We start from the raw sequence: 24,059 nt of genomic DNA, 5'->3' as shown, positions 1-24,059 counted from the left end.
GCCCCAAAGCCCCTCTACCCACCCCAAACTGCAGGCCACCTGTTCTCCCACCATCTTCGCTTGTCCCACCCTCTGTCCCAAAGATACTCTTTCCCAAAGATACTGACCAAGCACTTTTGTACAATAAAGTTTAATCACAATTATAAAAATGTGGCGTCGGGTTTGCGCTATTAACATATGTACAGTCCAGCCCAACAGGAAGGGCCTGCCCCCCACCATCCTGGCCTGGCAAAGCCAGAGCTTCCAGACACCAGATGGGAGGGTGACCCACGGGTCTGGCAGGAACAGATGAGGCAGGGTTCCAGGCACAGAGTCCCCAGGACTGGGGGCGCAGGGCCCCCTCCAGGGGGAGAACATGGCCACTGCCCCCAGATACCCCTAAACTGGGGAGGGGTGCACGCAGGGCACAGAGGGGGAGTCCCCATTAACACAAAGCATGGGGGCTGGGAGGCCCCCCAAGAACAGGATCTGTACAGGCCGGCACCCCAGGTTTCCACAGGAAACAGCTGCTGGCAGCTACAAAACATTTACAGCTTCTTCTCCGCAAAGAAAAAAAATTGGGGGGGTGGGAGGGAGGGCAAGAGAGGGCCCGCAGAAGGTGCCTCACGGGACTCAGGCCCCCTCGCTGGGCTCAGGGCCCCCAAGCCCACATTCCAAGAGGGGGCAGGTGGGCCCCACTGAGCCCACTAAGGCTGGGAGCGCTGGGAGCTCAGGGCGGCGAGGGGGAATAAATAGGGGTGAGGGCACCAGTCCTGCCCCACCTCAGTTGAGGGAGCCGCGGCAGCTCTCCGTGCCGCACAGACACGGGATCTTGTTGTCCTCCAGGGGGAACTTGTAGTCGTAGGTGATCTCCTCATCCACACCAATCGGCTGCTTCGAGTAGATCACGATCTTCTTCTGGGACTCGATGGTGATCACCTTGGCATAGCAGTTGGGCTGCAGGCCGAGGGGCGCATCAGTGGCAGCTGGCCCCCGCCCCAGCTCCCGCCCCACCCCCTCCCGCCGCCCCTGCCCGGCCCCGTCCTCGCACCGTGCAGCAGTGGTTGATGAACCTCGCCAGGTTGCCGCACTTGGTGGCGTCAATGATGGTGTCATGGTCTACCCGGAACAGGTAGCTGCTGCCAATGCCCTCTTGCACATAGCGCTTCTCCCGCATGTCAGCCACCATCTAACGAGACAGAGGGTGATGGTCAGGGGGCTGCCCCTCAGCTTCCTGCCAGGCCAGGCTGGACTCCACTGGCCCCTGCGATCAGGGGTCTGGACACTCCCCCAGCTGCCAGCCTGGGAGCCACGCCAGCCTGTCCTGAATCCACAGATCTCCCTCTAGCACCCGCTACCTCAAAGCGCTGACTTCTGACTTTGCTTCCAGGACTTCCTCTGATGAACACCTCCCAATACCCTTGGCTGCTGTTATGACAGAGGCACCCAGAGGAAGGAACCCAAGGAAGTCTGCACTGACCACAGGGCAGGAGAAGCAGCCACTGGCTCCTCCCAGGGGAGTCTGCCTGACCCATGGGGGAGTCCCCAGACTCTCAGAGGCTGGGACGGTTCCTGAGATGTCAGTGGTTATTTCACGGACTGAACCCTACTCTTCTCCCAGGACCCTCTTTCCACATCGGGACCTACGGCTCCCGCTGTCTGCCATCAGGGCCCACATTTTCATGTGAGGAGTAACTCGTTTCCCAGTAAACAGCCGGATAAACCCTCTGCACTCTCCCCTTGGGCAAACTCACTCTCTTCCAGGCCGTCGAGAGCCAGTTAAGTGGGGGGACTCCTCCCAAACTCCTCTCTCCAGCCAAAATCCACCTCAGTGGAACTGCTGGGCGTCACCCATGAGACATCCCCCGGGCACTGTCCTGACCAGAGGCCTCTTACCACACACCCGCTCCGCCTCTTTGCTGGCAGCCTTTCCTACTCCCAGCTGCTAAAGGCAGTGCCTGGAGAAACCGTCTTGCCTCAGCCCTTGCCTTCCATCTTCAGAATCAACTGGTTGACTGGTTCCACCAGCTACCTGAAACCCACTGCCCGTTCAGGCCACCCCTACCTTCGGCCTGGATCTCTGCAACAGCCCCACCCTGTTCTCCACATGGCAGTCAGATGGAGGTTATTAACCTCCAAATCCTCTCCTGCTTACTGCTTCACGGCAACTTTTCTCACCATCGGTCCAATCTCATTAACATGGCTCCCAAGCTCTGTGGCGTCTGGCCTCCACTGGCCCGAGTTTTCCCAGTGACCTGCTTGTGCTCCTAGGACCATCCTGCCTCCAGGCCTTTGCCTATGCCTCCTACATGGGGGAGCGTCCTGCCCTCTAACTGGGGCCTGGAATGCCTCAGCATCATTCAGCTTCTGGTGTAAACGTCATTCCTGCTGCCCTTGCCCCCCTGAACACCTCCTTTCATACCAACTGAACATCATTCTTCACTGGAGTTACCTGTTCAGTACCTGTCTTGCTCACTAAACTGTGAGGTCTTTAAGGGAGACATAATATTCATCTTATTTGTTACTGGATCACTAACATCTAGTTTACTAGCTGCTGTTGTTTAATTGCTCAGTCATGTCTGACTCTTGTGACCCCAGCCTGCCAGGCTCCTCTGTCCATGAGATTTCCCAGGCAAGAATACTGTAGTGGGTTGCCATTTCCTTCTCCAGGGGATCTTCCCAGTTCAGGGATGGAACCTATGTCTCCTGCACTGCAGGCGGATTCTTTACTGCTGAGCCACCAGGGAAGCTAGTTTACTAGTACCCATGAATAGTTGTTGAAGGAAGGAAGGGGAACAAAACAGGCAGGTGTCACTGGCTAAGTCTGGGAGCCAGGTGAGAGCATGGGCTTTCACCCAAAGGCTGGGTGGTTCTCGTGTTAGGTCAGGGGCTGAAGCCTCACCTGGCGAATGTTCTGACCCACGTATTCGATGACCATCTCATCAGCGGCGATGGGTTCCATGGCAAACAGTCCCCACTCGTGGATCCGGCTCCGGCCGAATCGGAGCTTCTTCTTCCGGAACTAGAGGGCAGAAGGCAGATTGTGCCACTGGGAATCCCCTTCAACCCAGCCGCTGGCCACTCCTCAGACCTCTGGGGCAGAAGTGTTCTGGCCACTTGTGCCCAGACCACCCCTAGGAGTCTCCGTGATGCCACCTTCCCACAGTGCCCCTGCCCTCCTCAACTCCCACTCCTCCCTCACCTTGAGCTGGTTTAACTTCAGCAGATCGCTGTCCATGATGGCAGAAGTGCCGATGGCGCTCAGCAGCCGCCGCTGCTCCGACCGGCGCTCCGAAAGCACACGGTTAGTCCCCTGCAAGGAGCAGGCCAGGGAGGAGGTAAGTGACATGAAAACTCATGGAAAGAAAATGCTGCCACTGGGCGGGTACCCGGGCAGAGACTCACCTGAGTATCCACTCCTTCCAGCTGCCGGGCTGAGACAGGGCACACATCCAGGTACCGGTCCTTCTCCTTCTTGCTGATGGGGTAGTAGCCTTCGCTGCGGGCTGAGCCTGTCTGGTGTTCCCGGGGCCCATCTTGGGGCCGCCGCTTGCGTTTCGGAGTGCTCAGGTTGGTGAGTGCAGGGTGTCAAGGAAGAGAACGGGGGTGCTCCCCAGTCAGATCCTGGGGCTCTGCTCCCCTCTGTCCCTGCCCCCCACCACCACACCCCCAGCCCAGTCCCAGCCCCAGCCCATGGAAAGGGTGACTGACTGGCCTTAGCTGGAGGTCCTGAGCTTACTCACTGTTAAGACAGAAGGACAGACAGAAATGTCTTAGACTCCACCTTTTCTGCCACCAAAACATCAAAAGGCAGAAAACAGGCATGAAGCAGAGAGAAATGGTGACTTGGCAGCCAGAGAAGAAATACCCAAGCTGAACGTGGCAGAGAACAGGACAGGGACTGAGGTAAACACAGACCCAGGAATGATCGCAGGAGGGCAGTGCCTGGCCAGCGACCCCAGGGAGGGCCCCCACCTCCACCCCCAGGCCTGTCTCCCTGTCCTGAGGCCAGACTCTGGGGCTCAGGATATTGGTGTGCTGGACCCAGTGGGTGTCGTTCAGCCAGTCGGCCCCACTAGTCTGCTGCAGAAGCCGCTCATACGTCAGCCGCAGGTAGCTCATGTCCTCCAAGTCCAGGCCCGAGTTCCAAATGTCATAGAGGATGGTCATCTGCTCAAACTCGCTGCGGGGATCGAAGGTGGGGGGTGGCGGCGGGGGCGGGGGCGGGGGCGGCCGCCGGCGCCGCGTGTGCGAGCGGAGGCTGCGCCGCCGGGTGGCGCCCTCGCCATCGCTGCTGCTACTGCTGCTGCTCTCCGATGACTCCGACTCCTCTTCCTCTTCCTCCTCCTCCCCATCCTCCTGCTGCTGTGGCGGCTGCTTTGGCTCCTCCACCTCGGCCACCACCACCTCTGGGGCCTCGAGGACCTCGTCCGCCGGGGAGCTGAAGAGGGCCGCGGGGGCCGGAACGGGTTCCAAGGGACGAGGGGCAGGCGTGGAGGGTGGCTGCGGGAGCGGCGGCGGCGGCCTGACGGCCAGGGCATAGTTGTGCTCCAGGAGGATGTGGCTGAGCAGGGGGCCCGGACGCTCCGCCTCGTCGAGCGTCTCCGCGGCCTCCGAGTCGTCGGCGGCGGGCAGGGCGGGCAGGCCACGCCGTGCTGGGGTCAGGGCCAGGTCAGCCAGCACAGCCAGGTCCACTTCCGTGGCGGGTTCGGCCTCCTCTTCCTCGGCGGAGCGGCCCCGGCCTCCGGCCCGGTTCCGGCCTCCTCGGGACACCTCCTCAGGCCAACTCTTGACCAGAGAGGCGTGGTCGAGGGGCAAGTTGCGAATGGTCCGCTCCACAGCCCGGGGGGCTTTGCGGTAGGCAGGGGCGGCAGACTTGACCTGTGGCAGCGCGGCGGGGGGAGGCTCTGGGGCCGGTGCCTCCTCCACAGCAGAGAAGGAGACGGTTTTCCGGCGTTTCTTGGGTGGGGGCAGGAGAGGGATGGGAGAGGAAGGGCGCTCGTCGGGGCGGGGGGTGGGGGCCGGGGGTCCAGCTGGTGGCTCTGGGGGAGGCTGGGGCGCACTGGGAGGCGGCTCCTCGGTGGAACCTGGAGAGAGAAGCACAAAGAAGGGCGAGGGTCAGCTTCTCCGCGATCAGATGGATATGATGATGGAAATTCGCTGGAGGCAGGCAACCAGCCAGCCTCCCCTGGGAGTCCACACCCCAGCCGCCCTTGCTCCTCACCTTCCACCTGACACACTGGCCTCTCCCCCGGGCCGTGTCCTTGTTAGGAGGGGTTCCCCTGATGGGGTGGCATTTTGCATCTGCTCATTCATACCTTCTGCAAACACTTCCTGAGCACTAACTATGGGAAAGCCTTTGACTGTGTAGATCACAACAAACTGTGGAAAACTCTTAGAGATGGGAATACCAGACCACCTGACTTGCCTCCTGAGAAATCTGCATACAGGTCACGAAACAACAGTTAGAACTGGACATGAAACAACAGACTGGTTCCAAATCAGGAAAGGAGTACGTCAAGGCTGTATATTGTCACCCTGCTTATTTATCTTATATGCAGAGTACATCATGAGAAATCCTGGGCTAGAGGAAGCACAAGCTGGAATCAAGACAGCTGGGAGAAATATCAGTCACCTCAGATATGCAGATGACACCACCTTCATAGCAGAAAGTGAAGAACTGAAGAGCCTCTTGATGAAAGTAAAAGAGTGTGGAAAAGTTGGCTTAAAACATTCAGAAAACTAAGATCATGGCATCTGGTCCCATCACTTCATGGCAAATAGGTGGGGAAGCAATGGAAACAGTTACAGACTTTATTTTTTTGGGCTCCAAAATCACTGCAGATGGTGACTGCAGTGGTGACTGCATTAAAAGACGCTTGCTCCTTGGAAGAAAAGTCATGACCAACCTAGATAGCATATTGAAAAGCAGAGACATTACTTTGCCAACAAAAGTCCGTCTTGTCAAAGCTATGGTTTTTCCACTGGTCATGTATGGATGTGAAAGTTGGACTATAAAGAAAGCTGAGTGCTGAAGAATTGATGCTTTTGAACTGTGGTGGTGGAGAAGACTCTTGAGAGTCTCTTGGACTGCAAGGAGATGCAACCAGTCCATCCTAAAGAAAATCAGTCCTGAATATTCATTGGAAGGACTGATGCTGAAGCTGAAACTCCAATACTTTGGCCACCTGATGTGAAAAACCAACTCATTGGAAAAGACCCTGATGCTGGGAAAGATTGAAGGTGGGAGGAGGAGGGGACAATAGAGGATGAGATAGTTGGATGGCATTACCAACTCAATGGACATGAGTTTGAGTAAACTCCAGGAGTTGGTGATGGATAGGGAGGCCTGGCGTGCTGCAGTCCATGGGGTCACAAAGAGTTGGACACGACTGAGCTACTGAACTGAAATGAACTATGGGAGGGCTTCCCTGGTGGCTCAGATGGTAAAGTATCTGCCTGCAATGTGGGACACCCGGGTTCAATCCCTGGGTCAGGAGGATCCCCTGGAGAAGGAAATGACAACCCACTCCAGTATTCTTGTCTGGAAAATCCCATGGACGGAGGAACCTGGTAAGACATGACTAGCGACTTCACTTTTAACCATGTCAAGTATGAGGAAAACACCTTTGAAGCCCTTCTGGAACTTCTAGTCCAAGGAAACAATCATGTGAAACACAGGGCAACGCAGGCCTGAGGGGCAGGGTTGGCACTCTGAGGGGCAGGGGTGGCGCTCTCAGGGGCAGGGGTGGCGCTCTGAGGGCAGGGGTGGCACTCTGAGGAAACTCAGCACTTGGACTCCAGTCTTTCTCTTTTCTTTAACCACGACTGGTAGTGACAGAACCTCATCCAACAATCAGACAGACATCAGACAACTTTTTTTGCCAGCTGCATTTTGTAACCAGGATGCAACTGCCCAGATCTCCCCAGAATTAAAGTATCCATTATTTTGACTACAAACAATATTCTTTGTTCTGTGAGGTTAAAATATATACAATGTAAGAAACTGAATCTTGTATTAAAAGGCTTTATAAAATTGTACTGGAGTCTTACCCAATGAGAAAGGGGTCAGGAAGTCCCCCCTCAAGAAGCTGAGGTGGTACTTTATTTGGGCTTTTCCTTCACATCAATGAAATTACACTGTTTTGGCTTTAGAAACCTTTTCTAAATGTACATTTACAAATGTGTATGCCATTGCAAAGCCAGGAAGGGCACCTTCAGGACTGGTGGAAGTTCCCACTGGAGGACACTGGGACAAAGACTGGGGCAGGTGGGGGTGGTAGGGTTGTGCCAAATGGGGTGGGGCTTTTGCTTTTTTCTGTATTCTCTGATTTTTTTAACGTGAGAGTTCATGTATTATTTGTGCAGGTTTTTAAAATAAATAGGTATTAACCTTCTCCACCCTGCAACTTCTTTGTCTAAAATAAAATAGTAATACAATGTTACGTGTCAATTACATACATATAAAATAGAAAAAGTTATATCAACAGGGAATTACAGCCATTCTCTTGTAATAACTTTTAATAATCTATGAAAATACCAAATCACTATGCTGTACACCTGAGACTAATATAATATTGTAAGTCAAGTATACTTAAAAAATAAATACATTAAAAAAAAGAAAAGAGGCTGAGAGTGGACTAAGGTCCTCAGGATGAGGGGTGAGTGAACGAGCAGGTGGTCCCATCTCTCCTGGCTAATGGGACAGGAAACACATCCTCCCTTGGTGGGGACCCCCTGAGCTGCTGCTGTTCAGACACAGCCCTCTCCCAGGGGCTGTCCTGAAGACCTGACCCATCCCTGTGAGGCCAGTCCATAGCCTTGCCCTTTCATCCTAGGCTGTAGCCACTCAAAGAGGCACGGTCTTTCAGGCCCCTGGCCCTTTGCTCACATGGTTTCCTTTGTTCAGAATACCTCACTCCTTTCGCCCATCCAGAAAGCCTGCACAAAGCTTTTGAACCCAGCTCAAGGCCACTACCGTTGTGAAGACTTACCCAGTTTCCTCAGGTATTGCTAGTGTCTTCTTCTCAGAACCAGAAGGCTGGTGGCTCTTAAGTGCCAGCTTCAAATTTGCTGCACCAGATTAATAGCTGGAATTTTGTGCCAAGCACTAATCCAAGCCTTTCACTATAGTAAATACTCACTTCATTCTCCCAACAACCCAATGATGTGAGTACTATTATTAACCCCATCTTACAGATACACACAGCTAGCAAGTGGCAGCACAAGGGCAGCCTGGGGTCTGAGTTTGGGATCTTATCTCCTGCTCCATGCCACTCTGCACCTCCTGGCCTGCAACTCCGTGGTTGCACATCTGGCTCTACCATCCACAGAGCTCAAGGGCAGCTGGCACCAGGTCTGGCCTGAACAGGCAGTGATCAACATGCCTCCACTGCCTCACCCAACATGCCCCCAGCCTCCTGTCTCTCGAGGCTCCAGACACCCCCGGGCTGTCAGCCAGGAGCAACCCACGCTCTGAAGCTAGCGAGGCCCTGGGTGCTGCTCTCCAGTCCCCTAGCTCCTACAAGTCCTCTCCTGTCTAATCCTTTCCTGAGCTCCAGGGCAGCCTTCTCCTCTGCCCCAACCTCCCACGCTAGCCTACTGTGCCCCCTGGCACCCTGGTTTTGGAGAAAACCCAATCCCTCCCCCAACACAGCTTCTTCCAAAGACTTCCCTCCTGCTCCCTGTCCTGAAGGAAAGCTGGCCATGCCTTTCATAATTCTGGGAGACAACTTTTGGGGTACCTGCCCACTCGATACAACTCCCAGAAGCTACTGTTTATACTGTATGACCTACCCCACTTCCTGCCCCCAGGCTGTCACTAACTGATGGCTGTGTGACCCAAGCCATCCCAACTAGAAACTTCCCCCGGGATAAGGATTCAAGATAGGAGGGGGTCTGTCTGTGGGGCAGACATATTCTGCTGGAATGGAGAAGCAGAGGACGACCATGTGCAGCAGAGAAAGACAAGAAAGTCGAGATTTAAAGGTGTCCAGGCCCCTGTCCTTGGGATCCACCAGACCAGTCCTCTCCAGGCTCTCGCCATCAGACCACACAGGCCTCTATCCAGTCGTGTCCTTGGTAGCTCAGATTCTCCTACCATTCTCTAAAGGCCTTCATCTTCCTCTCCTCTCTCTTCTCTGCCATCTACCTACCTAGAGGGCTCTGACAGCCCACCTACTCGACAGATTCTCATAGTCACTCATCCTCAGTTATCCTCCACGAGTCACACAACGTGATCTCATCACCCCCTCCACCTCAGACTGTGACTCGGACCCCTACCCTCTGACCATAGTTCTCTAGGTCCTTTCAGTTCACCCCATGATACCTATTCAATTTCCCAACCTCTATCATCCTCCAGCCCATCACCTTCCCCCTAAAGTAACTTCACTCTTGGTCATTCCAGAACACGGGGGCCCTTGCTTTGTCCTCTCCTTTCACGCTACTTTCTGAAGCCTTCCACTACCTCTACCTAACCTGGAATCAACCCAACCCATCTCTCCTCCTTCACCCCAATGTTCCAGGCTCCACTTGTGCCCCCTCACTCTCAGAAATGTCCTGCCTGGGACTTCCCTGGTGGTCCAGTGGCTAAGACTCTGTGCTGCCCAGGCAAGGGGTCTGGATTCGATCCCTGGTCAGGGAACTAGATCCCACATGCCGCAACTAAAGATCCCCAGTGCTGCAATTAAGACCCAGCAGAGCCAAATAAATAAATCACACACACACACACACACACACACACACACACACACACACGCAGAGTAAAAAGAAATGTCCTGCCTTACTACTAAAGAGAAGAAAGGTGGCCTTCAGGCAAAGACCCCACAACATCCTGTCTCCCTATTTACAGAGAGATCTGCATCTGACCTAGAGTCCATCCTCCACCTCCCCAGGTGTGCCGCTCCAGCAAGTATTCCTCTCTCTCTTGGTCCCTCCACTTGCTCTCTCTTCCCTTCAGTGTATGAACACACTCAAGTCTCACCTACTTTGAAAAACTAACCTTCCATCAACCCTGCAGTTTTTTTGCCATCTCTCCAATCCCGGCTGGGAAACCTTGACCATCTCACCTGTAAAATGGGAGGAGCAGGGATGCTATGAGGAGTAAATGAGAGAGTGATATTTGCAATGCACTAGGCCTAGAGCCTGGCACATGGGACCTACTCAAGAAACGTTCACTAACATTAGGTACCATCCCCCTCAACTCTCTTCTTCCACAAGCATAGCTTACCCTTACCAAAAGAATGGTTATCTGTCACTTGCCCTTACTCCTTAACACCCTCTAACTTGAGCCACACTACTGAAATTGATAAGGTAAGGTAAGCTTATCAATTTCATAAGTTGGTGACCTCCTAACCGACAAACCCAACACTCGCTTTTCCTTTTGAGGCCTTACAAAAATACAGGCCACGCTCCCCTTTTGATACCCTGGGCTTTCAGGTTTCCTTCCCACCTCTCTGGTCATTCCTTTTCAGCCTCCCCTGGCTCCACTCTGCCCACTATCTCCTATAAAACAGGCTCTGGCCCCTTTCTCTCATTCCATACACCCTTCCAAGGTATACGCTTGTATTCACACCCATACTTACAAATACCTATCGCATTTGCCACCTACTGTTTTCTACAGCTTTAGATCTATTCTTTTTTAACATTTTATTTTATACTGGAGTATAGTTGATTAACAAGGTTGTGACAGTTTCAGGTGTAGAGCTTCAGATCTATTGATTCAACTGCCCATTGAATGTTCCTACCTGGAGGTCCCAGAGGCACAGGAAACTTAACCCCAATTAAATGCATCAGACTTCTCCCTAGTTCTGGCTTTCCTTGAGTTTCCTTTCCTGGTAAGTACTTTAACCGAGAGATTCTGGCTCCTAAGTTTCTCTCAAACCCTCCTCCCAACTTCCGCTCCCCGCACCCTGTCCTCACTGTAACCACCCTGCTCTGGTTCAGGCCCTTCGCTCACCCCCATCCCTTCAAACCTTCTCAGGAGCTGTCCCACTTCCTTCTTCACCTCTTAGAAATCCTCCCACTTCTGCCGAAATGATCCTCCTGACATGCAGATCTGATCACATCCCGCTTTTTTTTCCTACCCTCCCAAAGAGTACTGCGATAAATACCCCCTGACCTGCAACCCCATCAGCTCTTCTGCCACCCAAGGACTTCAAGAGGCTGAAAGGTGTCTTAGGGTTAATCAGTGCCTCGATTCCTCCTCTCACGGGATCTGCACCAGAACAGAGTGCATCAATGCTGAAAGGTCTTCCTCTGCTCACTGACTGTCTCAGACCACAAATTCCCAACAAGGTTCGAACGAGATTCTGGAAGGCCACACACATCTCTAAAGTGGAACTTGAAAACCGAGTTAATTCCATCATGAGAGCAAGCCGAATTACCACCACTGCTTGCCTTACTGCAACAGCCTCTTAATCTCCCTGCATACACTCTGGCCCCTCTCCAAGTTTTCTCTGCACTGCATCTTTTCAAAACATGGATATAATCACGTCAGTCTTCTGATGGCATTCCACTGCCCTCATCATCAAGCCCAAATTCCTAGCGAGGCTTATTCATTTTCCATGATTCAGCCCTTGCTCATCTCTTCAGTTTAGGCCACCCTAGCTCCCCCTTACTCTCACTCCCCAGGTTAGCTTTCCTTTTTATCTCCGAGCACACCATTTCCTCTGCCTCAGGGCCTTTGCACACGCTCTCCTGCCTGCCTTGGCTTGATTCTAGCCCAGTGGTGCTTCAGCAGGGAAGACCTCCTCACAGATGTGCCAGGTTCTCAAAGTACCTAGACTTTTCTTTCATGGCTCTTACAGTTTGTAGCCACAGAATTTCTTAAGTATTTTTTTTAAGGAGAGACTGAACTGTCTCTTCCTACAGATGGTAAGTTTCATGAGGGTGAAAACAGGGCCTATTGTGCACCCTATCCTATCCCTCACCCCCATTCAATAAATAAGTATCTACTGCCTGAAGCAACAGTTCACTCAGCAAGATACATTACATGTGTGGTATAAAATGACAACTGAATGTACAAATTCACAAAGAAAAGCAAAGATAGAACTAACTTCTCAGTTCACATTGTTAACAGTTATCATCTATCCAATCTGTCCATTTAAACCCAGGTATATACTACACATTAAGGAAGAGGCTTAAGAAAAAATGAGAAGGAGAAATTTACTAAATTGGGAATTCTCTCCTTAACTTATTTGAGAAGAGACCATTCTGTTTTTAGTAGCCAGACACCTGGTCCATCTCAGAAAACTGTTTCTGGCAGTGTGATCTAAGCGTGTCAGGCCATAAATGTTTCCAAGGGAGGAGTGACAGGAGACGGTGACTCCTGGTCAACTCTGCATGTTTTCCAACGAGTCACACATGTGCATACAATTAATAAATGTCAACCCCACCGTTCCCATGAACACAGACACACACATACACAAAGACTTTGACAGCAGCTCCCCACCACCTACCTGCAGGTCCCACAGGAGACTTCTCCTGTTCGGGGAGAGGTGTGACTGGGGAGTCTTCAACCCTTTCTGGCTCGGGCTCCTCTGCAGGTGCTGACAGGGGCGTGGGGACATCTCTGGGGGGCGACGATGCTGAAGGTATGGTTGCTGGCTGCTCCTCTTCCTCTTCTTCTTCCGAGGAGGACTCAGATGAGGAGGAGGAGGACGAAGATGAAGACGAAGAGGATGAAGACGATGAGGAGCTGGAGGAACTGCTGCTCTCAGAGTCCGACGTGCTATCATTCTCACCATCTGAGTCAGCATACAGAGAACATTTGGAGGACGAATCGCTTTCCCCGTCCTCGCCTGGAAATCCAGAAGGGGGAGTCAGGCGAGGTGAGAAGACCCCTCATTTAGTCAAACTGTGGGTTCATTCACTGAGTCACTACTAGGGATACGTGAGGCTCCGTGCTAGGTGCTGGGGACTCCTACCCACAAGGAGATGGAGGGGCACACAATTTGCCTACAGTGTGATAAATTCCAGTACGAAGGGTTGGGGTGGGGGGTGGCACGGTGCAGGCAATGGAAAGGCCCAGATTCTGCCTGGTGGATCAAAATCAGGGAAGGCATCCTTGTGAAGGAAATGCTGATGTCAAGAAGAACAGGGAGTTCACCCAGCAGACCTGGGGGCTGAGTGGGGACGTCATAGGTAAGAGAAGATGGTGCCCTTGGAAGAGACACTGAGGCGGTAAGGCTGACAGGAACTGGTGACCACGTGGATGTGAAGGGGTCTGCGCCCCTCACTCTTAGCAGATGACTTTGCCCTCTGCTCTCCTGAGGGAGGCTCTCAGACCATCGTTCTTACAATTCTGACCTCTGAAATGGCACCACTCGGAGGCACTTCTTTACCATCAGCTATAAAAGAGCCCATCTTTCCCCCATTCCCTGAGCCCGTTCCTCCCGACCCCATTAATCTGGTTCATTTTCTTCAAAGCAAGTCTCTCCACTGGAAGTGCTGCTATTTGTCCACTTGTTTGTCAAGTGCCCGCCTCCCATCTGGCTGATCGCCAGCTTCAGAAGAGCAGGAACCACCTCTGCCTTGGTCACTGCTATGTCCTAATACCTAGAATGGTGCCTGGCTCACAACAGGGGCTCAGCATCTATTTCTGAAGAAAGGAATGGAGAGAGAGACTGAACCATGTACCCAGGCCTCAATCAATGCGGAAGAACAGACACGTGTTCAACTGAGGCACAGAGTTGGCTTCAATGACAGCAGCTGCAGGCAGGGGAAGAAGCTGACAGAGCTTGATGGCCCGGCTTTAATGGAAGAGCAGTGCCCAAAGGGGGAAAGGCACGGTGTGGCAGCAGCAGGGCCAGCAGGAAAAGGCAGCCCTCTTATCTTGGGAAGAGAAATAGGCTGTGCTGGGCTGTCTTCATGAGAGGGCCTGTTTCAGAGGAAAGCAGGAGGGAGTATTCTGGGTGTTGTTTGCAGTGGGCCAAGGGTTCCAAAGAATGAGGCTAAAAGGCAGTTGTTGTGGGGGAAGGCACAGATGGCCAGTCAATCCAGCAGGCAGGTTACTCGGGCAAGGAAAGGGCTGGACGGGTGGTTGAATCTCTCCCTTTCCAGAATTCACCTGCACACCCTGGGTGCTTACCGTCTGATGCTTCTGTCTCCTTCTTGGCAGCATCCATGGCTTCCTCACGTTCTTCATCTTCTTCATCTTCCTCTTCATCCTCCTCATCCTTAGGGAAAGGGACAGTTCGGAGTTAACAGGAGAAGAACAACTGGTCCTCTAGGAAGCGTGGCCACCGGGGCTCCAGCACAGAGAGAAGCTGGCTATGGCGGCAGGAACTCAGAACGCAGGCTCCTCACCTTCTCTGAGGAGGACTCCTGGGATGCCTCTTCCCCCTCACTGTCCAGAGCAAAGGACTTGCGGTGCTTGCCCTGGGTCTTGCTTCGCTCTTCATCTCGTTTCGGGGGCTTGGTCCCCGGACGGCCTGGCTCTCCAACCTCCTTCTCTCGCTCAGCATCTAGGTCCAGAAGAGGGGTAGGTGGCGCAATTTACCACCAGCAGTAACAGCCCCATCTGGTAAAAGGAGCTCTTCACACACCACCACTGGCCTTTCTCACAGTCCTATAACACAGACCTTGTTTCATAGACAAGAAGCTGAGGCTCAGCAGAGAAACACACAAACTGCAGAGTTCCTTCACACTTCACCCAGTTTTAAACACACCGGACCCATTTTATCTTTCATCCTTTTCTGGGCTGGGTGAAAGAGGGAGGTGACTTCTTTTAATATCTGGCCCAAGAAAGTTGTACTAAAGTCAACAAGTTTCCAGGAAAGCAGATCAGATTCAGTAAGGAAGATTCCCAGCCACAGAAGCCTTCAAGTTATATAGCTTAGACTTAGACAGACTGGTAAGAAGGGTGCAAGCATGCTTAAGCATTAGATGGTAACTTTGGGTGGATAACCTGTCTAACTTCATATCTCAAAGAGCTACTTTATTATAACTTTGTTTCAAATCTTCACTTGGATTTTTGCCCTCAAGACACCTTCACTCCTTCACCCCTTCTTCTTGCTTTCCTATTAGAATCTACAGCCTGCCAGGTTCCTCTGTCCATAGAATTCTTCAGGCAAGAATGCTGGACTGGGTAGCCATTCCCTTCTTCAGGGAATCTTCCCGATCCAGGGATCAAACCCAGGTCTCCCACATTGTAGGCAGATTCTTTACCATCTGAGCCCCCAGGGAAGGCCATCAGAATCTAAGCAGACTGTTTTCCCCTTTCTCCTCCACCTGACCTACTCACCATCTTCATCTTCCTCAGCTGGAGTAGAAGGCCGGGGCCTCTTTTCCTCACTGGCCTCTGAAATTTCCGAAGGCTCTTTTCGCTTTACCTACAAAATGAAAAGAGAAAACCCAAACACTCACGGTCCCCAACCACCCTTATTCTAAGGAAGGGAACCCCACTTTCAACTCTATCCCCACCCAATCAGGCAAGATCACAATTCTGGGTACCTTGAAAGAAGGCAGCCGCAGGGCCCCTCGCAGTCCTGATCCAAAGGCGAAGGCTTCGATGCCAGTGGTACCGCCACTCTTGGCCCAGTCTACGAGGGACAGCAGGCCTGGCTCTTTGAGCTTTGTCTTCTCTTTATCCTCCTCCTTGGCTTGCTGTTTAGCTGCATTCTGGAATGGCTGCAGGCAGTAGGGGGACTGAGCCCCAGAACCCAGGTGCTCCCTCCTGCCTCCTGCCTGAGAACTACTCCCAGGCCCCAGGAATACAGAAAGGCATCCACTCACTTCTCCATTTGACACACATCTACGCCACACCTCCCTCCACCAGCCCCTGTACAGGCATCTTCTCAAAAGTCCGCTCATTCCGTCTATCAACCTCACAAAGCTGCTGCTATTACTCCCTCTCTACAAATGGAGACACTGCAGAGCGAAGCCCAGAGATTTACAGGCTTCGTCTGCCGCAAGGCAGCAGTGGAACCAGGACAAAGCTCTTCCGACTCTTCAGATGCCTCCCTTTTCTACTGTTCTGGGTACCCTCCAACCCCTCTGTGCTCAGCTGTATGGACCACTGAGCGCCTCGTCTCTCCACTCACCCTGACCACCTCTCTTTCCTGAGCTGTGTAGCCTGAAGAAACCAGAGGTCTATTTCCACCAATGGAGCCCTGGTCTCTCCAGTCCCAGGCACTGGCCCTCACCTTGGCCTTCTCTTCCTTGCTCTCCCACCACTGGTCAAAGGCTCCAAAGGCCACGTTCTCCACCATCTTGCGGTTGAGGTCTCGCTGCATGATGCTCTTCATCTCCTGGACCAGGGTGGCCAGTACACGGCCCACGGTGCCTGCCGATGGTAGGGCCTTGCCCTCAGCCAGCTCTGCTTCCTCCCGGGGGGGCAGCCGGGCCTCTTCTCCTGAGACTGAGGAGGGCAGGGGCTCGGCTGCCATGGGCAAAGGCAGGTGGTAGGCCTCCCGGGAGTATGCCCCTCGACCTTCTTGCCCTTGAGCATACAGAGCGTATGGTAGGCCATAGGCTGCCTCTTGGTGGGGCGGGAATGGGAGAAAGGCCTCCCCAAAGGCCCCACCGGGGGGACCAGCTGAGGTCGCGGTCAATCCTTTGCCTTGCCGCAGCTGGTGGAGTCGAGTTAACATCTGGGTCTGCATCTGGAAGGACATGGGCATTCCTCCCCACTGAGCCCCAAGTCGATCCATGAGCTCTAAGGAGTTCACAAAGTCATAGATGTGGGGGGGTGGCGGAGGAGGAGGAGGGTACTCGGGAGGAGGCGGCCCGTCAGGTCGCGGGGGGAGGAGGTAGGCAGGCTGGTGGGGAGGATAACCAAGGGGAAGGGAAGCCAGGTAAGGAGGGGGCGGGGGAGGTGGCGGCGGAGGGGGCGGAGGTTGCTGGGGGGGTGTCGGGGCTGGAGGGGGTGAGCCGCCCCTGTCGTCATCGGAGATTTCCATGTCCTCTCCAGAAGAGCATGGAGAAGCCTGTGGGGCACAAAGGATGGTCACAGGAGGCTACCGCCGGTTCCATGGACTTTTCCCCAAATCTCTGTTCTCTTGCCCAGTTCTCTTCCTTCTTCCCCTAGGCCCAAGCCTGCTCTCCCAGATCCCAGGCACTTCCGTGGGCAGACCCCAAACTCACCTGGTTCTGTCCATTGGCCTTGGGCGACTCCCGGGTAGCGCCTGTTTCCCCACTCCCTGTAGGTGCCACATCCTCAAAACTCGCCGGGGCTGGAGGGGGTGTGCAGGGCCCGTGACCAGACCCAGAAGGGGCCTCACTCCCTGTGTCCCGAGCCCCTGGGCCCGTGCTGCTGTTCTCTTCCTCTTCTTCGGTGTCAGAGGCCAGGAAGGAAAACTTGGAACGCTGCTCCTTCAACAACATCTCAATGCGGGAATCCAGGCTGCTGTGCTGAGCGAAGGGCACGCTCTCGTTGGTGGTCTCTGGGGCTGGGGAACCGGAACGGGCCGGTGAGGCTGGGCGTGGGGAGGTTCCAGCTTCTTCTCTCTCAGGGCTGGGCCCCCCGCCACCCCCTCCTCCACCAGGTTCTGGAGGCTCTGGGGGCGGAGCTTCAGACGCAGGAGGCCGGTAGTCCTGGTCAGCAGGCCGGTTGGGCTCGGGGGGCAAGTAGGAGGTGTAGGATGGCGTGAAGCGCTCAGCAGTATTTTCGGCAAAAGAGGCCCCAGGAGGCTCATCCCGAGTTGCCCGGCGGGGCGGGTAGGAAGCATGGCGTTGGTAGCGATTCCAGCTTTCGTAATACGTTGGGTAGTTTGAGTCGGAACCGCGAAAGTGAGAGGAGGAGGAAGAAGAGGACGACGAAGAGGATGAAGACAACGAGGAGGAAGAGGCGGCGGCGGCAGCGGTGGCTGCAGTGGTGGCGCAGATGGCGGCAGAGGTGGTCGTGGGGGCCGAAGAGGCGGAGAAATGGCGGCGGGAGAAGGAATCTTGGTAGCTGTTCTCTGACCGCCGGGGCTTGAAGGAGGTTGAAGTGGTGCTGGAGGAAACGTGCAGCGGTTAGCGGAGTGCAGCTTTGTATGACCAAACCCCACTGCCCCAGGCATCAGCACCTAAAGCCCTTCTACACTGCCCCCAAAGGGAGATCTAATGGCTGTTAGGTTCCTAGCCACAGAGTAAATTCCCTGAGGACAGGGGTGTGTTGGCTGAATCGGCAAGGAACCGATAAGACCAATTATTCCCAACTCCCTCTTTGAGACTTTGGGTTTCTTCTTCCCAGGCAGCTCCCCGCCTCTGGGGGTCTCAGAGGGGCTTTCCGCTGCACCTGCTGGAGTAGGCAGAGTCCTGAGAGTAGGGGGTGCTGCCCCGAGACGTGTAGGGGGTTCCTTGGGAGGACTGAGGGGTGAACTGGCCGAAGGAAGACGGGGTGTCCTGTCGGCTGCTGGAGAAGCTTGTGTCTTGGGAGCAGGGGGTGCCATTGCCGGGAGTGCCCACCACAGCCGAGCCCGCCGGGAAGGCAGCTGTGTCTGACGAGGAGCGGCGGCGGGAGTCGGTCTGGGGGGAGAGAGTGCAGCAGGGGGAAACGAGAAGAGGTCAAGCACCATTTGACAACATGACCTTCACCAAACCAAGAACCCCGATCCCCTGCTTTTGGAAAGCAGTGAGGCGTCCTTTTTCTGGCTCTTCCTATATTTTAACAGTGAAGTCTGGAACTGCCCAAAGGCTGCCCCTGGCGTCTAAGTACCGCACCCATGGGGTGAGGGCATCGCCAACTACGAGCTTCTCACCGTCTCCGTGGCTGCACCAGAACCTTGGAACTTCTCACTCAGGGCCTTGCCCCCAGTGGGCACCGTCTGAGGGGTGTAGGAGCCGTTGACGATCAGTTCATAGTATTTCATTCGTTGTTGACCTAGAGGGAAGAGAATGGGAACGGGAAGAGAATGGGAACCAACAGAGTCAGATGGAGGAAATAACTCCTTTCAGATTTTGTATTCCCACTTTTTTCTCAGGCCTTAATTTGCTAAGATTTCCTGGAGACTAGGGGCTTTAAGTTCTGCTACCTAGTCTCTACTGGATAACTACTACAAATAACATATCAAGTGACCCTTAATAGTTTACAGAAATACTTCTAACGTCTGTTACTATGTTCGACAATCACCAGCAGAGAAAAGCATCCATAACTCTATCGTACAGGCTTAAAGAAAACTGACCTGCAAAGTGGTGAAACCTGAATTCAAACCCAGTCATCTCAAGCTGGACCCCACCATCCTCCTCATCCTGTTAACTACAGTACGATGGCAGCCTGAAGGTTGAACTCAGCCCACCATTGTGATTTATTTGCCCTATACAATCACTTCAAGTATTGGGACGGGTGAGGGAGAAACCCACTGGTTTGGGACTTCCCCAGTGGTCCAGTGGTTAAGACTATGCAGTCGCAAGGCAGGGGGCCCAGGTTTGATCCCTGGTCAGGGAATTAGATCCTACACGCTGCAACTAAGAGTTTGCATGCCACAACTAAAGATCTTGCATGCTGCAACTAAGACCCAGGTACAGCCAAATAAATAAGTATCTTAAACAAAAACAAAACCCACGAGATTTCACACAAAAAAACTAGATTTGGGGCTTAAAAAAATCTGCTAGTCTTCATCCTCATGTACAAACTGGTTAGTGTCAGCTAATAGCTAGCACCTTCAGATGCCACTAGACAGCTGCCACAGTCCCCACCCCTCCCTACTGCTACTTAGCACAGAAGTCCAGACCGCTTCACTCACCTCAGCTGCTGCTACTTCGTCCCTCAGGTGTGTCTGACTCTTTGAGACCCTATGGACTATAGTCCACTAGGCTCCTTTGCCCATGGAATTCCCCAGGCAGAATGCTGCAGTGGGCTGCCACTCCCTTCTTCAGGGGACCTTCCCAATCCAGGGATCAAAACCCCATCTCCCACACTGCAAGCAGATTCTTTACCATCTAAGCTACCAAGGAAGCCCCTCACTCACCTATATATGTCCCTAATTCTCCATCTAAAATTTCAAAAGCCAATGTTTTTTAGAACTTGGTGCCAAAACCTGACCTGAGGCTATTTACCATCGTTTTTAATGGCACCCCACTCCAGTACTCTTGCCTGGAAAATCCCATGGACGGAGGAGCCTGGTGGGCTGCATGTAGTCCATGGGGTCGCTAAGAGTCGGACACGACTCAGTGACTTTACTTTCACTTTTCACTTTCATGCATTGGAGAAGGAAATGGCAACCCACTCCATGGGGTCACACAGAGTCGGACACGACTGAAGCGACTTAGCAGCAGCAGTAGCAGTGTGACTCTTCAGATCGTTTCTCACAAAATACAGGCATACACTAAACCAGAGGGTGCTGCCCCAGCCCTGCCAGAGACAACACGAAAAAGCCCGTATCTGCACCATAATCTCTCTAAAAAATTCTGACGTGAGAAACACGTGGCCCAAGAGTTTCAGAGGAGAAATTATGGACCTGACTACTTGCCGGGCCCCAAGAAGATTTTGCGCATACCATCTCCATCTGAGCCCAATCCTGGGCAGCAGGCGAGGGAGCCCTCACCTTTGATGTCGAGCTGGGCATGGATGATGTTGCCCATGACGGAGGTAAGGTGGAGGTTTTTGACTGTTTCCTTGGCTCCCCGAGTGCTGGTGAAGAGCACGCGGGCCAGGCCCAGGTGCTTGCGAGTACGGGGGTGGAGAAGGATCTCCACCTCTTCCACCTCACCATACTTTCGGCACATGTCCTTCAGGAAGGTCTCCCGCACGTTGTCATTCAGCCTTGCAAATGTGACTTCTTTCAGCGGGATCTGTCCGATATAGAACTCATCCAGCTGTGGAGGGGACAGGAGTTAAGTCTAGAGTCTCACTACTGATCACCATGTCTTGCCCCATTGGGAAACTTTAGCAAGATCCATGAGGCTGAGAGGGAGACAATGGGGAAATCAAGAGACAAGGGGATGGGGAAGGGGGTCCTAACAAGGCTACATCTGTCCTGACCCCTCTCTTCCCTGAATTCTCTGCACAGAATGATGGCAAGAACCAGAAAAAGAAATGTACAAAGTGAGAACTAAACATTCATAGAAGGAACCAGTTATATGAAAATAATTCACTAGCTCAGCTTTCACTAAGTGATTCCCAAGGACAGGGCACTAGGAATACAAAGATGGAGAAAAGAGAGAGTTCTATGCAGAAAAGCAGACAGGACAAATAGACACGCACAATCAGAACACGACACAACAAGTGTCAACAAAGGTGCAGACAGGGTGTTTGGGAGCCCAGAGAACAAAACCTTCGCTCAGAGAGGAGGCAGGAAAAAATTCATAAAGGCGGTGTCATTCATACTGGACTTTTCGGATAAACAGGAGTTCACCATAATGACAGGACCTGTAGGGCACACGACTATAAAATGACTTGGCGTTGCCTAGAAACTGCAAAGCACACAGTACGAGAGAGCACAGGTATGCACTATCGAGGCAGGAGATGAGGCTGGCCAGACTAGTAATCACACATGCCAATGCACACAAAATGTGAACTTGCCAACAAAAATAAAATGAGATGACAGTAAAACCAAAGAGATAAATGACAGCAATAAACGGAGAAGAGAACAGAGACAGGGAAACCAGGGAAAGTGAACATAAGACTCTGTATTAAAAGAATGGCAACAGAAACAGAAAAATTAATGTAAAAAAAAAAAAAGAGAGATGTGTTTAGAAAAAGAGTCAGCACAACTTGGTGACAGATTAAGGACAGAAGAATCATAGGATGACACCCAGGTTTCTAGCTTGTGCAGCTGAGTACGTGGTATTGCCATTCATCAGCAAAAGGAAAATGGAAAGAAAAGCAGGACAAAGGGGGTGAAGATAATTGTTTTACATCTCCTGAGCTTGAGATTTCTGTGGGGCCTCCAGATGGAGCTGTCCCTCCACCAGGCAAATAAGTCTGGAGTTTCAAGAGATCTGGACGCCATCAACACTTCAGTAATAGTCAAAGTTGTGGATGGGAAAGACATTGTCCAGGAAAAGTATACAATGTGAAAGAGGGAAGCGGGAACCCCACAAGTGACTTATTAAAAAGGAAGAATAGAGTTCACAAAGGAGATTAAGAACCACCAGTTTTCTAGACCCAGTGTTCCAAGGACTGATGAGTATCCCGCCTGCACAGAGACATGGGAATCCTCTGAGGAAAAATCACAGAGTAAGAGAGAGGAATAGAGGACTCCAGGGATGAAGTCCCTGGCACTGTCACTCCCCTTAACTGAGAAATTGGGGTAGCACACAGGGTACTATTTTGCTATGCACAGTCTAGAAGTACACAGTGATAGGTGTAGCAGATGGACCTGTCTTCACCCTTCAAAAAGTTAACACCCTTTTTGAAACACCTAACATATACCTTTCCAGAAAATAAACACACCTCCTGTCCACAACAACTCAGTCTCAGCCTCAGAGATTATTAGATCTGTTTTAGACTCTTTCACTAGGAAAACCCCCTTTCCCTATGCTACATTAAGACTAGACTACCAGGATGGAGCCTCCACACCCTCCAAGGGCCACCACACCAGGAGACTAGCAGAAACGTACCTTAAACTTAGGGACTGGGAGGGAAAAGTCTCTGTTTTTGGACCTGACGTGGCAACGGGGGTCTTGGAGGTCTTCCACTGGTATATACTTTGAGTCCTAGGAAAATAATCAGGAACAGAGAGACAGCTCAAGGTGAAACCACAGTGTTGATCTCTAGAGCCCCTCTGGAGATCCACGAGCAGAAGAGCTGGGTTCTGGTTGCCCACTTTAAAGAAGGCAGGTTCTAGGTTATGAGCAGAGGTAACAGAGGAGATCGGGTTTGAGTTCCCTAGATCTGGGGAAGGCCTGGGACACTCACGTTGACACTAAAGTGGATTCCATCGTATCTGTACACCTTTTGAGAAGGCCTGCGTAGGGCAGGGTCCAAGGCAGGATCCACGATGAGCTTGTAGTTCCGCCACTGGAAGCTCGGGGCCTTCTGCCCATCTCCCCCACCTTCCTGATCCATCTTTGCTCATTTACACTGCGAGGAAAGAGGGATGAGCAAAGGGGTTCACGACTTAGGCCCAACTCCCTTGCTGCCCCTCACTGACTAGCCCCGACTCCAGGTAACTCTCATCACCTCAGTTTCCATACCTCACTCACCATGACCCGAGACTCCCCCAGATTTTCTCCCAAGTACCTTCTTTCACCATAACACCCCATCCTCTCTCCACCTCCCAACTCTCCCCTCTGGCCCCCAGGCCCATCTCGCGCCCCCTTACCTTCCCGTTCTCCCTAGCGCGCGCCCCACTTGGCCTCGGCGCAAGACCCCTCCCCCGTCCCCTGGCAGGCCCCGCCCCCTCCCGCCTCCTCACCGGCCAGCGGCCCAGGCCAAGCCCGGCTCCCGCTCCCACACACCGCTCCCGTCCCCGCGCCCCGATCCTCTGGCCAAGAAGTGGCACCTCTTCGGGGCGTTGGAAACACCGCGAGACCGAGCCCGAGACCCGGCTTCGGCCCTGAATCCGGGCGGGGGGTGGGGGAAACGCGCGCCGCTGCCCTCTCCTCCCGCCCCGGCGCGTTCTGCCCCCCCATCTCCGCGCACGCGCGGCGCGGCCCCACTCACCCGCTCGCGGCGAGCGGCTCCCCCTCCCCCCACCCCGCGCGGCACCTCAGCGGCGCGAGGCGGCGGCGGCGGCGGCGGCGACAGCGCGAGACCCGGCCCCGCAGCGGTGGCGGCGGCGGCGCCCCCCCACCACCACCTCCCCGGCGCGCGCACCAAACACCACCGCCACCTGCGCGAGGCCCAGCGGGCACAGCTTCTATATTCGCACTTTCGCCACGGGCGACTCCGGGAGACCCACGGGGCCGAGGATAGCGGCTTCGCCTCGGTCGGCGGCCTATGAAGCTCAAGAGTTGCGGCCCATTGAGCCTGGAGTTTGGCCGCATCCCCCGGAGAATGGACTTCACCGCGACTATCCAGCTGCTCTGGCCTGGGACCCTTGACGAATCGGCGGCGTTGAAAGCAGCGACTAATCCCAGAGGAAAAGGGGGCGGAGCGAAGGGGAGGAGGCCAGCCAGAGCTGGGGAGATTTGAGTGGCGCGTTGAACAGGCGCAGATTCGTCAGGCGGGCGGGGCGAATCGGTAGACGAGATGCGCGCTCCTTTTCTCCTCT

At 53.6% G+C, this 24,059-nt stretch overlaps 1 protein-coding gene across 4 annotated transcripts; it reads right to left on the bottom strand.

Moving 5' to 3' along the window:
* Positions 1-114: 114 nt before the first annotated feature.
* SETD1A (SET domain containing 1A, histone lysine methyltransferase) lies at positions 115-23,878 on the bottom strand. Of its 4 annotated transcripts, none has more exons than XM_069570808.1 (19): positions 23,679-23,878; positions 22,763-22,927; positions 22,465-22,560; positions 20,448-20,718; positions 18,663-18,784; positions 18,200-18,429; positions 17,065-17,914; positions 16,125-16,907; positions 15,433-15,609; positions 15,224-15,311; positions 14,287-14,444; positions 14,069-14,156; positions 12,438-12,779; positions 4,011-5,066; positions 3,385-3,557; positions 3,182-3,292; positions 2,882-3,001; positions 1,031-1,168; positions 115-936 (listed from the first exon to the last, which is right to left on the bottom strand). In XM_069570808.1, exons 2-19 carry the CDS (start codon positions 22,910-22,912, stop codon positions 763-765), a joined length of 5,127 nt encoding a protein of 1,708 aa, XP_069426909.1. In that variant the 5' UTR covers positions 22,913-22,927; positions 23,679-23,878; the 3' UTR covers positions 115-762. The 4 variants fall into 4 exon arrangements, with proteins under 4 accessions (XP_069426909.1, XP_069426910.1, XP_069426912.1 ...); XM_069570809.1 differs by having other exon boundaries at positions 23,718-23,807; XM_069570811.1 differs by having other exon boundaries at positions 12,438-12,725; positions 23,679-23,767.
* Positions 23,879-24,059: the final 181 nt, after the last annotated feature.

This window comes from Ovis canadensis, chromosome 24 (assembly GCF_042477335.2).
Source record: "Ovis canadensis isolate MfBH-ARS-UI-01 breed Bighorn chromosome 24, ARS-UI_OviCan_v2, whole genome shotgun sequence".
In the NCBI taxonomy this organism is placed as follows: Eukaryota; Metazoa; Chordata; class Mammalia; order Artiodactyla; family Bovidae; genus Ovis; species Ovis canadensis.
This window is presented reverse-complemented; position numbering and strand designations above follow the sequence as displayed.

Excerpts from the sequence above, each read along its gene's own strand:
- SETD1A (XM_069570808.1), bottom strand. The coding sequence starts at position 22,912 with ATGGATCAGGAAGGTGGGGGAGATGGGCAGAAGGCCCCGAGCTTCCAG. Across the intron at positions 18,785-20,447 it reads TGCCCAGCTCGACATCAAAG|GTCAACAACGAATGAAATAC; the intron begins GTGAGGGCTCCC and ends TCTTCCCTCTAG. Across the intron at positions 15,312-15,432 it reads TGCGGCTGCCTTCTTTCAAG|GTAAAGCGAAAAGAGCCTTC; the intron begins GTACCCAGAATT and ends TTCATTTTGTAG.